Raw genomic sequence first — 14,158 nt, 5'->3', positions numbered from 1 at the left:
AAACCCATCATTTGCCTAGGAGTAGCTCACTGTAGAAAGGAAGCAGTGATGCATAATAATAATCATAATGTTGGTATTTGTTAAGCGTTTGCTATGTGCAGAGCACTGTTCTAAGCGCTGGGGTAGATTCAGGGTAATCAGGTTGTCCCATGTGGGGCTTACAGTCTTCATCCCCATTTTACAGATGAGGTTACTGAGGCACAGAGAAGTAAAGTGACTTGCCCACAGTCACACAGCTGACAAGTGGCGGAGCTGGGATTCGAACCCATGACCTCTGACTCCCAAGCCCGGGCTCTTTCCACTGAGCCACACTGCTTCCCTTTCACTGACTCATGCCAGTGTGGCCCAGCTCAAGTTTCAGACAAAAACCGCAGATTATTACGAGGTTTGTGAAATTAACGAGTGTGGAAAAATCCATTAAATCATTAGGAGAGGAGATGGTGCTTAATTTAGAGAAAATACTTAAAACAAAAGATCTGATAAAGAATTGCAGTTGGCTGACTTTGGTTGTTCAGTTGTAAAATTAGTAAATTAAAGAGCAGGAAGTGGAGAGGATAATAGACCTCTTTTATTGCCATTCTGTATTTTTTCACTACTTGGATCCCCAAAGTTGGTCAGTTATTTCCCACTAAGTCTCATACGTAGATACCATATGGGAATCTTATATGAATAAGGATAAACTGATTGCAATACATCACTATTTTGAGGCAGAATGTGTGTGATCTATTAAATTCATTTTTTTCCATCATCACCAAAGGTTTGTTGAATGAGAAAATGGAAATAATCTGCTGTTACCCTCTAATACATGTCTTTAAACCTGTGTGTTGCTCTGTATGTAGGACACTGATGATAATCTAATTTAAAAAAAGGTATGTTTTCCTTTGAGCCATATTTTTCAGCATCTCAACCACAGAACTTGTGGGATAAGCTTTACCTCAAAGCATAAACCTAAGGAACGATAAGAAGTAGTAGTCTGTAAATCAGGGTCTATTTCAGTTCATTTTTGAAGAACTGACAGCTGCCCTGATTTTGTCATTGTTGAGCATTATTTTAATTACACATGCACTGAGCACATTTTTGAAAAATGTAATGTTAAGGCTTTCAAAGATGTCTCCCCAAACTTTTCCTGCACTTTGACAGCCTTCTTGTTTCCACTTGGAGGCACAGAGTAATGGTGCCCTTTCAGGGAGTCATCGTTCAAGATAGTCTGCTATATCACTCCTTCCTCTTTTTTATTTTCTTCTTTGGATTGAGTACCGTCATTCTGAAATGTGGGCTCACTTGCTTTAGAGAAGAGAAAAGGGACCCACCCACTTTTATCGCTTACCTAGTGATGCATCTTCGATTGATAGAAGAGGACTTTTCTTCAACTTTAGAGAATAAAGCAGAACATAACTTCCAGTGTTGATACTGTCTCTAATAGCTGTTATTTTACATGACACCGAAGATGCCATCCATAGGTTAACGGAAGGTGAGGTGTTTATAGCCAGTCATACTTAAGTGAACTTATTTCAAACCATCACAAGCTTGATCACTTACTATTCAGTTGTTAACAAGCTAACAACAGTGTTTTCAAAATATGGTACCAGGACTGAATTTGTGACATTCGTATAGTGACATTCATATTTTGAAAGACCATTCTTTATTTCCCAGGTGTGATGGGAGAGTATGAACCGAAAATTGAGGTACATTTTCCCTTCATGGTTACAGCTGCTAAAGGAACTACAGTTAAGATGGAGTGTTTTGCACTTGGCAAGTAAGTACATATTCTTCCATAATTAGACACAATCATTTATTAAAATGTGATAAATCCAATTCTGGGTTCAGATAATCATCTGGATTTCATCTTCACATAGGCTCCTTCATGTACAGTCGCTTTTTAGAAGACAAGCACATGGAAATTGACTCAATAACCAAATATAAATTCCCTCCCCTACTCAACACTATGGAAAGCAGTATATGCAATTTATACTATGCACTTCCACTGTACATTTCTTCAACTTAAAGCAGAGCCATTCTCTTTGTCACATATTTAGTTCACTGTTCTGCCAGGATTCAGTGCTTAAGGAGCATAAACAGATCTCACTGTAGGGTTGCCTTCAGTTCTGTGCATAATCTCCTACTTAGACTTTCTAAGAGCTTAGTACATTGCTCTGCACACAGTAAGTGCTCAATAAATACAATTGAATATGAATTAAAGATACTGGAATTATCATGTACTACCTGGCTCCTAGGTGAATTGTGAATTCTGATGAAAAATTATGAGACAGTTTTTGAAAAATTGTCAGCGTAATTGTGATAGTAATATCCTGAGCCCATGATTACAGTAGAACCTTCTGAGTTAATGATAAAACGATAGTACCAGCTGTCTGGGTAAAACACCTAATCATTGCAAAAATCAGTCATCTGATTTACAGCAATCCCAATACATCCACTCTAGTTCAGGTTTTTGTTTCAGAGGCTTAGGGCCCCATATATACTCACTGAGACTTGGCCATGCTGTTTGTTTGCAGCTTATATCCTAGAGATTTGGGAAGAGAATTTTGATTGTATTTGATCAGAGTGCTCTCTCTTTTCAATAGCATTTTTCTTGGAGGAGGCTGAGACCCAGAGGGCCTCTCTAGATCCTATAATTATAATTTGGTTCAACTGTATTTCCTGTTTCTCCATCTTTCTAATCATTTTACCTCACTGGCCGTGAAAAATTTTCACTGATATAGGTGTGAAATTCTGCTAATAAGATGTACTGCATGAAGTTAAAATTTTGAAGTTCATAATAGGAACTTCATTATAAAATTATGAAGTTCATAATAGGAAATATTTACAAGTGGGCTTGGACAAAGTAGAAGCTCTTTGAATGAGAAAATCACAAAATCATCCAAATAAATACTGTTTAGTATATGAAGTAATAAGAATGTGCTATTCTGCTCTTGCCATTTGATAAGTGGTTTCAGATTCAAAGCAGACACTGTATGTATTTATACAGTGGTTTAGTGGATAGAGCACGAGCCTGAGAGTCAGAAGGACCTGGGTTCTAATACCGTCTCTGCTACATGTCTTCTGTGTGACCATGGGCAAGCCGTTTAACTTCTCTGTGCCTCAGTTACCTCATCTATACAATGGAGGTAAGAGTGTGAGCCTCATGTGGGACAGGGACTATGTCCAACCTGATTCACTATTGTTTACCCAAAACTGCATAGTACAGTTCTTGGCACATAGTAAGCACTTAAAAAGTACCAGAATTATTACTTTGAGTATTATACATTCCTGGGCAACCCTGACCATAAGTAGCTTTGCATGAACAAACTGCTAATGGTATATTATGAAGGTGCTTTACTGAGTTTATGAAATAAGAAACCTCAGTTATTACCCAAGATTGAATAGTTAAAAAAAAAAAAAAAGGAGGATCGGACTCCACAATCTGACTGTATTTTTGTGTCACAGATAAAAAAACACTGCTTCTTTCAGGTCCATGTAACAGGCAAACTTGTAGGCATGCTTGAATCAAAACCAAGGTAATCTATCTTGGGTTGGTTTAACTTGGAGCCATAGATTTCAGTACACACCCCATGTTTTAAATATCTCTTAAATCACAGCTTTTAAACTCAAGTCATGAGTAAAGTAAAGCCATAGTGTAAAACAAAAAAGAGAACTAGATTTATATAGAAACAAAATGTGTTTCCCAGGAGTGCTTTCTGGGTTAGCCGCGTTTGCTTTTAGAAAGCCATGAAATATGGTTAGGAAATGCATCCTTAAAATTTCTTCCATCCTAGAAGCTGACTGACAAATCATGAGATTGCGATTGTTCATATTTCATTTTCTAGCCAATGTATCGTCTTCTCCTCCTTTGCTTAGAAAGCTGGAGGAGAGCATCTCCGTGGGGGCACCCCGAGTGATTTATTTCATTCACCTTCAGTGAAACAGCATAATTATTTAGGAAGAATGATCAGTAGCTAATGCCCTGCAAATCATCACCTCTGAAAGATGGAAACACCAGAAAGGCAACCACAAAACTAATATCCCAAAATATGATTACTAGTAACTTCAAGGCCATTGTCCATCTCTTAGCTTCCTTCCAGCCCATAATTTTACTTTTCCCATTTCAATTTGAGAATATAAGAATTATATTCCTATGTATTAATCACATTCTAAAGACCGAGCAATGTTTCAAAGAGAACTTGGGCTAAGGTGGTAAAACTGAAATTGATTTGAAATAGGTAATTTATTTTACTAGTTTTAATGTACTGATCTGGGACATTTATTTCATAATATTTAGAAACAGGTCTACTAATCTCAGAATCTTACAAAATTTATCAGTGAGATCAGACAAATGAATAAATGAGTAAAAATAGAAGGAGGCTGAAGCTTGACAAATCCTTCTTATTTTCCTTGACACCTACCTAGTAATTATTTTTACCAGGTAATGATATATTTATGATGTCCAGGCTAAGTGCCCTTCAGAAAGATAATGGGAATTTATCAATAGGAATGGTACAAAGGTAGTAAAATCTATGAGTAACTTATTTGGTAGTCAGAAATGAGTATGAGCAATTTACAAAGGAGCAGAAGGAACAAGGCTCAAGAACTGGCTAGAGCCCCTAAAGTCATGAGTCAAGGAAGACTGCTACTCTCCAAAATTTATTTCCTATAAACACCATTTGCCCTTCCTTTCCATTGTAGTTGGATGCTTCTAGATTTCTCTTTTATCTCCTGGTGATTCTAGTGTATCATTTCAGGTGCTCTTACTTTGTGTGAAACCAAGATTCCATTTGACTAGCCAAAAGGAAAAGGGATTCTATCTCTAGTAATATGTCTTCCATAATAGGTTCTAGTAAAGGTGAGCGCTAAAATTCAAAAAGCAATTGGGATGGGGCAGTATTTTTCTGTCAAACTAAAGTCAATTCAGTTTTCTGACAGCTGTGTGAATATATTCAGTAAATGGCCAGGAGAGAACTAATCCTGAGTAATTACGTGACATTTTGTAGTCATCAACTTTAGAAATACATTTGTCCCCTGGAGGTTTAAATGACCCCAGGTGCCAGGTCAAATCCAAATTCCCCTGTAGCAAAAAAGAAATCCTGTGCCATAAAGCAGCAAAAGGTTATCTAGTAAGACCACCCTGCCTGCTAATAGTGGTCCAGAAAGATTGTATTTACTATCCTTGAACCTTATCTTGCTTGTGCAGCCATTAACCCTGAGTCAGATCAGTTCTACTGAAAAGGCCTTGGACCAGTTACTGTAATAATTATGAAATGACCTTTCCAGCTGCATCTGAAACTTGGAGGAAAAGGAAAGAAGAACCCATTCAATTTCCTGCCCTTTTGAGTCGTCTCTTATCTCTCTTTCCGATAGCTTGTGCAAATCGTCTTTTGTTACCCTTCAACAACTGCTTATTAGGGAGGGAGGACGCTGAGTATTTTTTCTTCTTTCTGTGTTTCTTACAAATGCCGAGACCTCAGTTATCAACCGGTTAAGCTGTTTGGCTACAGTTGTGTTTTTCCCGGCTTAAGCTGAACTGTCTCATAGCATTGCTGTTCTGTTCCCTTGTAACTGTGAGAATGACAAATATTCCTCTGAGGCTTCCTGTGGTATGCAGTTGGCAAGGATTCCTGTAAGAGCCCAGTCTTTAGTTACAGATTAATGATTTATTAATAGTGTTTATGTGGAACCGCCAGTCACTGAGGACCATAGGAATTAAAAATAAATTGGAGTTGTGCAGCATTCGTCTATCAAACTAAAGTCAAATTACTTAATTGACAGAAGATCTAGGGAAAGGCATCTGTCTCTAGGCCAAGGGATCGATAGCTGTTCAGTCCACAAGGGGACAAGATGCATTATAGATCCAGGAGGGAATTGTCATTGCTGCCACTTACCCAGTGCCTTTTCACTGTTACTGAGGAATCATCCTGCATTAGTTCAGGAGGGCCAGACTTGAAGGATTTCCTCTTTAAGTATCGGGCGTCTTTCTAGTTGTAGGGATGAGGTTTCAAAACGTTTTGATGATTAGCAGCTGAGAAGGCTGGAGTCCAGAACGGAGAACTAGAATTTATGGACTCAATCTCTTTGTAAACTAGGCAGTGAGCTCTCTGGCTCCAATTGTTTCAGAGATAATCTGCAAAGCATCTCGGAGATTCTGGATAAAACTAAGTTGAAGCCTCAGAACAATCACTGTGTGACTGACTATGCACCAATATTAATTAATGATTGCTTACTGACATATCGATTGTGAAAAGTTAAACTGAGTGATATTTCAATTTAAATACTGATTGAGGGAAGTATATGAGCTACAGCCCTCATGGAATAAAGCTAAACTAGTATATTTGAAATATTTTCCAAGGACATTTGTCTCCTAATAATTTGAGAGAATATATTTGGCCTATCAGATTTCAGTAAGTGGGGAATATTTTGGCTTTACCCTACCCATTTTATTTCATCATCTGGAAAAAATACCACATAGACTTCCATTATATTTGATGCAGTTTAGCAGCAATAGAGTTAATTGCCAGAATAACAGTGATCTGATCTTTAAGAGAATATGAAGCTTTAGAATTCATGAGAATTATTTTTACTTAATAAACAGAATAAATTTTGGAGGGTTTTCCTGAAATTGAGGTGTGCTGAAAATGTCAGAGGGAGATTTTTCATCCAGCTAGAGTTAGTCTTGCTGGTAATTCCTCAGCAAACTTCATTTTCAAAGGATTTAGGGCTCATCCAAAGAAGAATGATTCCAGCCTGTAATCGATGGGTAAAGTTAAGTGTAAACAAATTCACACATCAATTCTCTCATTTTTGTAGTGAGACTGTTCAGATAGTGTCACCTCATTTTTATAGTTTTGATACACTAGATGTGTAAACCGAATTCATGATTTCTTTTAAACCTGCTAAGAAAGGGCACATTCTACTTAAGTATTGTAATGACAGCCTCTTTTGGTGCTTCATTCCTATTCGCTTTAGAGGCAAGATTAGAGCAGATTAATAAATGAATAACTGAATAAACAAGTTCCCCATGCTTGAGAAGAAGGTAAAAGAAGATCAGGGGAATTGAAAAAAGTACAGAAGAGTTAGAGAGAAATTAAGCTTCTCGTGGGCAATGATCATGTTTACCAAATCTATTGTAGTGGACTTTCCCAAGTGCTTAGTACAGTGCTCTGCACACAGTGAGCACTCAATAGATTGATTTTAAAGGTATTTCATTGCTTTCATGTGCTATCATATTTCACACCCAATTATTCCAGTATTAGTTGCCCATCAGAACAGCTCCACCTTTTGCAAAGTTGAGAGGGACCAAGACTGAACTGGGGAAGAAAGGGGGAGAGCGGGCAGGTAAGAGAGATGAAATTCATTCATTTGTTCAGTGTATTTATTAAGCACTTACTCTGTGCATTTCCCTGACATTTCCCTGCCCACAACAAGCTAAGGAAGAAGAGTAGAGACAGGATCGTGGCATGGGGAGAGTCCCAACCTTCTCTCTTACCTTCTCCACTTCCTGCTCTCCTCCCTTCATGCTCCAGTCCTACCCCAGCAACCCCAACTTTGGGGTCCTGAAAGATGGGGACTGCCAGGCAAAGAAGGGATGGGGAGAGGAAAGTCGCAACAACAAGGTCTCAGGGTGATCCAGCAGAGTTGGAGTTGCAAAAAGAACAAATAAATAAAATAAAATAAATAAATAAAAGAAGAGCTGTGGGAAAGAAGAGATCATGATGAAAACTACTCAGACATTGGGTACAAGAAGGGACGGTGTCCAGAAAGCTGCAAAATCCAAGGGAATGGGGATTAGGCTGAGCTACAGAGGAGGGGACAGGGTTAACTCTTAGGTGAATTCTCCAAAATGGAGGCATCAAGCCTCAGTCACTTTTACTGGAAATGATTTCTGTAGGATTGATTTGGAACCTTCAGATATAAGAAAACCCTCTGAAGCTTAAGGCTTCAGAATGTAAAATTAATTTAGCAAAACCCAACATAGCCTCTGCCTCTTACTCTCCCTCTGCCTTTGTGGGTGTCCTGTGTGTGTCTGGGGTTATGAAACCAAAATCCTTATACCTTATACCTTAAATAGGTGTGAATGAGAGAGGAAGGTTTGTGGAGATTTTTATTTGGTTTTTTTTTTGGTTTTTTGCCTGTTTGAAATGCTTGGTCTGTGAAACTGAGAGGCCCCAAGAGAAAGGGAGAAGAACTCTGCTTTTCTCTCAACAACAGGGAAAACAGAAGTAGTATTGTATAGTGGACAGAGCACAGGCCTGGAAATCAGAAGACCTGAATTCTAATCCCTGCTTTACCATATGTCTGCTGTGTGTCCTTGGGCATATTGCTTAACTTCTCTGAGCCTCATTTGCCTCATGTGTATAATGGGAATTAAGACTGTGAGCCCCATATGGGACATGGATTGTTTTCAACCTGATTAGGTTACATCTACCCCAGTGCTCAGTACAGTGCCTGGCCCTTAGTAAGCACTTACATACCAAAAAAAAAAAAAAATTACCCTTATCCCATCTGTCCCAGCAGCCCAGACTCACAGTCACACCCACGTACCTATTTTTCACATCCTTCTTACCTCTTCTTTCCCCCATCCTCCCCACTTTTTGTTTCCTCACCAGTACTGAAGGGGTCGGCCTTTAAAAAAAGAAAAAAATAACAAATTGCCATAGAAAAATAATTCCTTTGAGACAACTTTCATTTTACCACTTGCACTTCTTTAAAATGTTAATTCTAAATTGACTTCATTTTTTGGTACCGAAAATAGAGAATTGTGTTTTGGGAACAATGTGGTCATAGTGAAAACATCCATCTTGATCAGTGCAGCCATGGCAGGAAATGGAGGTTGGTTTGTGGCAGTCATTAGCGTTGTCTTAGAAAGCAGAGGGGGAGAAATGGCAGGAGAGAAGCGGGGATGAGGGAAGGGAGGTTGGGAAAGTTGGAGAAATATGAAGAAGAATGGAAAAGACTAGGAGATGGGTAGGAGCCAAAAGGAAGGGAATGGGGAGAGGTGAGGGAATCCAGAAAGTTTATAAATGTTCCATAAGACTCATCTTGCATTCTATATATAGGTTATCCATAAGCTCAGTGTGGTCTGAATTGAGCCCAACATACCTCTGCATCTCCTAGGATGGCTGAATGATTTAGTACCTAGTTAAAAGATAATTTTTACTAAGGCAAAACATTAAAACATGCTTGTAGAAGACACCCATCAAGTGTCAGCCAACTGATCCTTTTTGAAATAACAAGTAGCGAGGTACTTTCATATAAAATGATCGTTCTAATGATAACTCATCTGATTTTCAAAGCCCGATTAGGCTACAATAAAAACACATTATAAATCATCCATCAGCTTCACTCATTATAAATCATCCATCAGCTCCACTGATGTTACTGTTGAGAACTAGTAAATGGTGTCCAGATAACTAGTCTACAATGTCCATTAAGTGCCAAATCAATGGTAATATATCTGCAGCACTCTATAAGCACTTGGGAGAGTACCGTAAAGTTCAGAAGGGAAATAGAGTTCATGCTAAGAATGTAAATGCTGCTGCTGCTAATAATGGCATAAGAGCATATTCAATATAGACCATTTCATTTTTGAGGAGAAACTCTCTTATCTCCCCCTCCATCTCAGGGGGTAACATCCCAGGAACCACAAAAATGCATGAAACCCTTCTTTTCATCCACCTCCTCCACCAGTCAATCAATAAATGTAGAATTTCATAGTCTTGATCTCATCCTGGATCTTCTCCATTCAGGTAACTTGGATTCCATGGATAATAAATGAACTTCCCACTCTGTGCTCTATACAGTATCTTTCTCTGGCAACTTGACTACTCTGGTGACAGGTACCTTATAAAGAATAAGATGCTTAGAATCTCTGGAAAGAAACAGTCTTCTTTATTGCAACTTGAGTAACCAGTTTCAATAAATGTATCATGCAGGGAACATTAATAGCTTTTGCTTGCCCTAGCATTTTATGCACTTGCAATTCAAATAATTCTAATCATTGCACCAAAATTCCAGCTGCAACAAATCTTACCAGTCAAGTTGAAACACTGCAGCCTCCCACTCTTCAGCAATATGATGTAAATCCAATACTACATTCTTTTGATGCAATGTTATTAAATACATTTGCATCTGTAATATAAAAGGGAATGATCCTTGAGTTGCCTGCTAATTCATGCGGTATTATCTCTGGCCATATTTTATTTTATAACAGTTTGTCTCTCATATGGCAATAGCATAAGGATTGAACTTGTCATATCATTTGGGATCCATTTATATCTGCTTTCCGGGGCAGCCACCTGAGTTTGGTGATTCAAGGGTGCCACTGAAATTCTCTTCTACCAATAAATTTGCCAATTGACTGTGATAAAAAATTGTCAACCCACTCATTGGTATCGGTAGCAAGGTTTTCTGTGTGTCCCCCATCTTCTGCCCTTGTGCTAGTCATGAATTCTGCCATGGACTGCACAACTAATTTTCACACCAGCCATACCATCCTGTCTGTGGCCAGAGGAAAACAAAGCTATCAATCAATCGTATTTATTGAGAGCTTACTATGTGCAGAGCACAGTACTAAGCACTTGGTAGAGTACAGTACCAGAGAATAAGCAGACATGTTCCCTGTCCATAATGAGTTTCCAGTCTAGAGGGGGAGACAGATGCTTTTTTTCTCCTTCTAGAGAAAGAGCAGGCACCAATACTGCGGGTGACAAGGACCCCCTCCAAAACAATCCTTCTCTTCCCCCCAAACCCCCCACACCATTTTTATCCCACTGGTTAATATTTCAGCTACCCATAGCATCTGGGTCAATTATAATTTCCATGACTAACTAAATGGTGTGAAAGTTGGTTGAAGAAATGTATAGTATCAAGCACTTACCAAATGATAAGCATTCGGGTAGATTGAAAATTATGAAATTGGGCACAGTCCATGTCCCACACAGAGCTCACATTTTATTGTGTCTCTGCTTTTCTAATCTGAGGTCCAGAGAGGGCCTAAGATCAACACAGTAAGCCAGTGGCAGAGTTCGAATTTTTAAACCCTTGTCTCTTCATTCCTAAATCCTGTGCTCTTTCCCTTGAACCATGCTGTTCTCCATTTCTTTCTGAAATACTAATCTCCAAGGTGTATTCTTTTCTTTCAGAACCTTCCCCAAAACATGCTCACTCCATCTTCTACAACTCAACCTTTTTATCAGATAATCCCTTGGGAGAATAAAATATAATAGAGTTTGTAGGCATAATCTCTGAACACAAGGAGCTTATGGTCTAAAAGGGAGTGAGACATTAACATAAGTTATATGGGGAAAATGGCAGAGTATAAGGATAAGTACTTAAGTGCTGTGGGATTGAAGGTGGGGTTAATATCAAGTACTCATTGGTGGGTGGTGAAGAAGAGAGGGGAAATAGGCTTAGTAAGAGAAGGCCTTTTGGAGGAGATGTGATTTTAATAGGGCTTTGAAGGTGGAGAGACTAGTGGTCAGTTTGTTATGAATGGGGAAGGATTTCCAGGTTGATTGATTGACTAATCGAATGAGTTTAAAGCATCAGTGATTAGTGTTTTTCAACTTTATCATTCTTCACTACAGTTACAGGTCTCTAAGTTACAAAGTCTCTCTTTTCTACATCTGATTTTATGCATTAAACAGGAGGTGACATTTTGCTGAAACTCTTGCCTATATTTGTGAACCTTTTTAATATGATTTTACAACCCAACTGACATGCTTAGTGAAGGGGGCTGGAACAGTGTTGCCAGAACCTGGTCCCATCAGAAGATTGACTAAAAACCTGGTGAGGAGCAAAGAACATTTGAAATTTTGAGCAACAAGGATTCACGCCCAAACATCAACACACCAACACACACCTTTTGAACTTTCTCTTACATTTTTCTTTCCATCACTTAGGAACTGTATGTATCTGTCAGATCCCAACACCCACTATTGAAAACAACCTGCCAGTCAGAATAGGAGGTGCCTGTGGGGATACAATTTTCAAAAATTCAAAGAGTTGTTAGGTTCGGATGTGCCCTTCTTAAGTAATCTTTAGTATCTGTGTGGTCCCTAAATGACAAAAGTGGAATATTGGATTGACTTTTTTCCCCTCCCCTAAATTGCATTTGAAATGCAGGCAATATGAGCAATCAGTGTTAAGGACACCTAACTTACCTTTGAGTTTCCCCAGCTGTATTTCCAAGTGCTTCTGACACTATTTGAAGCCATAATAATTCTTAATAGACTAATTTTGCCCTTTAGATTTTTTTTGCTTTAAGGTTTAACTAAAAGTAATGGGCAATAATCCTAGATTTAAATGGAAAAAGGTTGTGAAGACAGCCTACAGTCCTTTCACTCATTTTTTAAACCCAAAAGAATGACTAACCCCTGCCCTAATAAATCCTTTCTTTTCTCTTCTGCCCTTTTCATCTTTCTTTTTTCCCCCAACAAAATGAAGAACTGTGAGGCAAATGAACACTGGTCTTTACATTTGTCCTAATATCAGAAAGTTGTGAGACCTACTACCTTCGTATATTTTGTCTTCATCATCAGTATTTATTGAGCACCTTTAGTGCATAAAGCACTGTCACTAGGCTCTTGGGACCATATAATAAAAGTAGAAGAAACGGCTCCTGCTCTCAGGAAGCTTTGTATAGCCCTTCCTATGGGGTTTTAGGCCTTTGATTCTTACTTTAACTTATTTCTAATTTCCTTACCCAACTTTGTACCAAGTAAAGTCCCTGCCTCCATACTCTGCCTCCTATACACCACTACAACTGTCTCTACCTGCTCCTTGTGCAAGAAGAAAAAAGGGGGAAAAGGGAGAGGGAAGCAGCAGTATTGTCTAGAGAACTGACGAAGGACCTGCGTTCTTATCCCAGCTTCACCACTTGTCTGCTCTGTGACCTTAGGCATGCCACTTAACTTCTCTGTGCCTCAGTTGCCTTATCTGTAAAATGGAGATTAAGACTGTGAGCCCAATGTGGGATAGGGACTGTGTCCAAACCTGATTAACTTGTGTCTACCCCAGCAGTTAGTACAGTGCCTGGCATTTAGTAAACACATAACAAATACTATAAAAAAAAAGGAAAAGGAGAGATGAGTGAAAACCAATTAATTGTTTGAGTGTTTACTCTGTGCAGAGCATTGTACTTAACACTTTGGAGAGTATGGTAAAGTAGGTAAACATGATTCTTGCCCTCAGGTTGGAAGGAGAAAAGCCAAAGAGGCACACAGTGGGATTGTAGAGGAAGGAAGCATGGGGGAAGGGTGATGGAAAGAGAGTGCAAGAATATGGGGAAGCCTCTTCCTCCTTCTGGCTATTACACTACCACCCCAACCTCCCTCCCTGATGCCAATCTGAATGTTCTCCCCTCTCTTCAACTGAAAACAGGACACAGGACCTGCCTTAGGCAAGACATCTGGACAATTCTAGAAGTTATTTACTAGTGTTGAAAGGATAAAAGGCATTAAGGAATAGAACAAGCTTCGTGTGTCAGTCACATTACTTTGCAGTCTGAATACATTTTTTGAGCTCTAAGTTGATGCTGTGAATGTTAAAGTATTCTGCGGTATTGAAACCATCTCCTTCTGCAATTCAATTTTTATATTAGAAAGTGAATTCCAACCTGAGTCAACAAAAAATTAAATCATTATGGAGTACTTGGCAATCACGTGGATGCATTTAATAATATCACTGGGCTTTAACCAGTTTGGAAAAATGCTTTGGCCGTTCTTTCTTCGACATAATAACTTTTAGGCTAAATAGCCTAATAGTTTTCTTGTGGTTTTTGTAACTTGAGTTTCATTGATTGCCAAAAAAATCCAATTTCCAATTTGTCCTTTGCACATGTTTCTTTCTAGCATTCCTATTGCTAGAATGCCAGATCTAGCACCCAGATCCCAGATCCTCCAACTTCCAGACCCTTATTCTATCCACTCTGCTGACATGACATAATTGTGGTATTTGTTAAGCATGTACTATGTAATTACACATGTAGTTTTCAATGATATAGTCTCCTACCCACATGCATAAAGAAGCAAGGCCCAAGTGGAGGAAGGGCAGTTGTTATATTCGTGGTTCCTATGTAAAAAGTATTTGCACAGATATCGTTGTGGGTCATTAGAGAGGGACCCTCCACTCCAGCAAACAGAACTGGAATAGAGAAGGCTGTTATTTGATT

General features: G+C 38.8%; 1 protein-coding gene across 11 annotated transcripts in view; it reads left to right on the top strand.

Annotated features, from left to right (window-relative positions):
• The window catches only part of CNTN5 (contactin 5), a 653,229-nt gene that overhangs the window by 513,493 nt on the left and 125,578 nt on the right, over nucleotides 1-14,158 (top strand). For all 11 annotated transcript variants that reach the window (XM_029048199.2, XM_003430617.4, XM_029048198.2 and 8 more), the window contains one exon: nucleotides 1,654-1,756. In XM_029048199.2, the coding sequence (XP_028904032.1) occupies nucleotides 1,654-1,756 (103 nt within the window). The remainder of the gene's footprint in view (nucleotides 1-1,653; nucleotides 1,757-14,158) is intronic.

This window comes from Ornithorhynchus anatinus, chromosome 20, assembly GCF_004115215.2.
Source record: "Ornithorhynchus anatinus isolate Pmale09 chromosome 20, mOrnAna1.pri.v4, whole genome shotgun sequence".
Classification (NCBI taxonomy): Eukaryota; Metazoa; Chordata; class Mammalia; order Monotremata; family Ornithorhynchidae; genus Ornithorhynchus; species Ornithorhynchus anatinus.
Note: the sequence above shows the minus strand (reverse complement) of the source record. Positions and strands in the feature narration are given on the sequence as shown.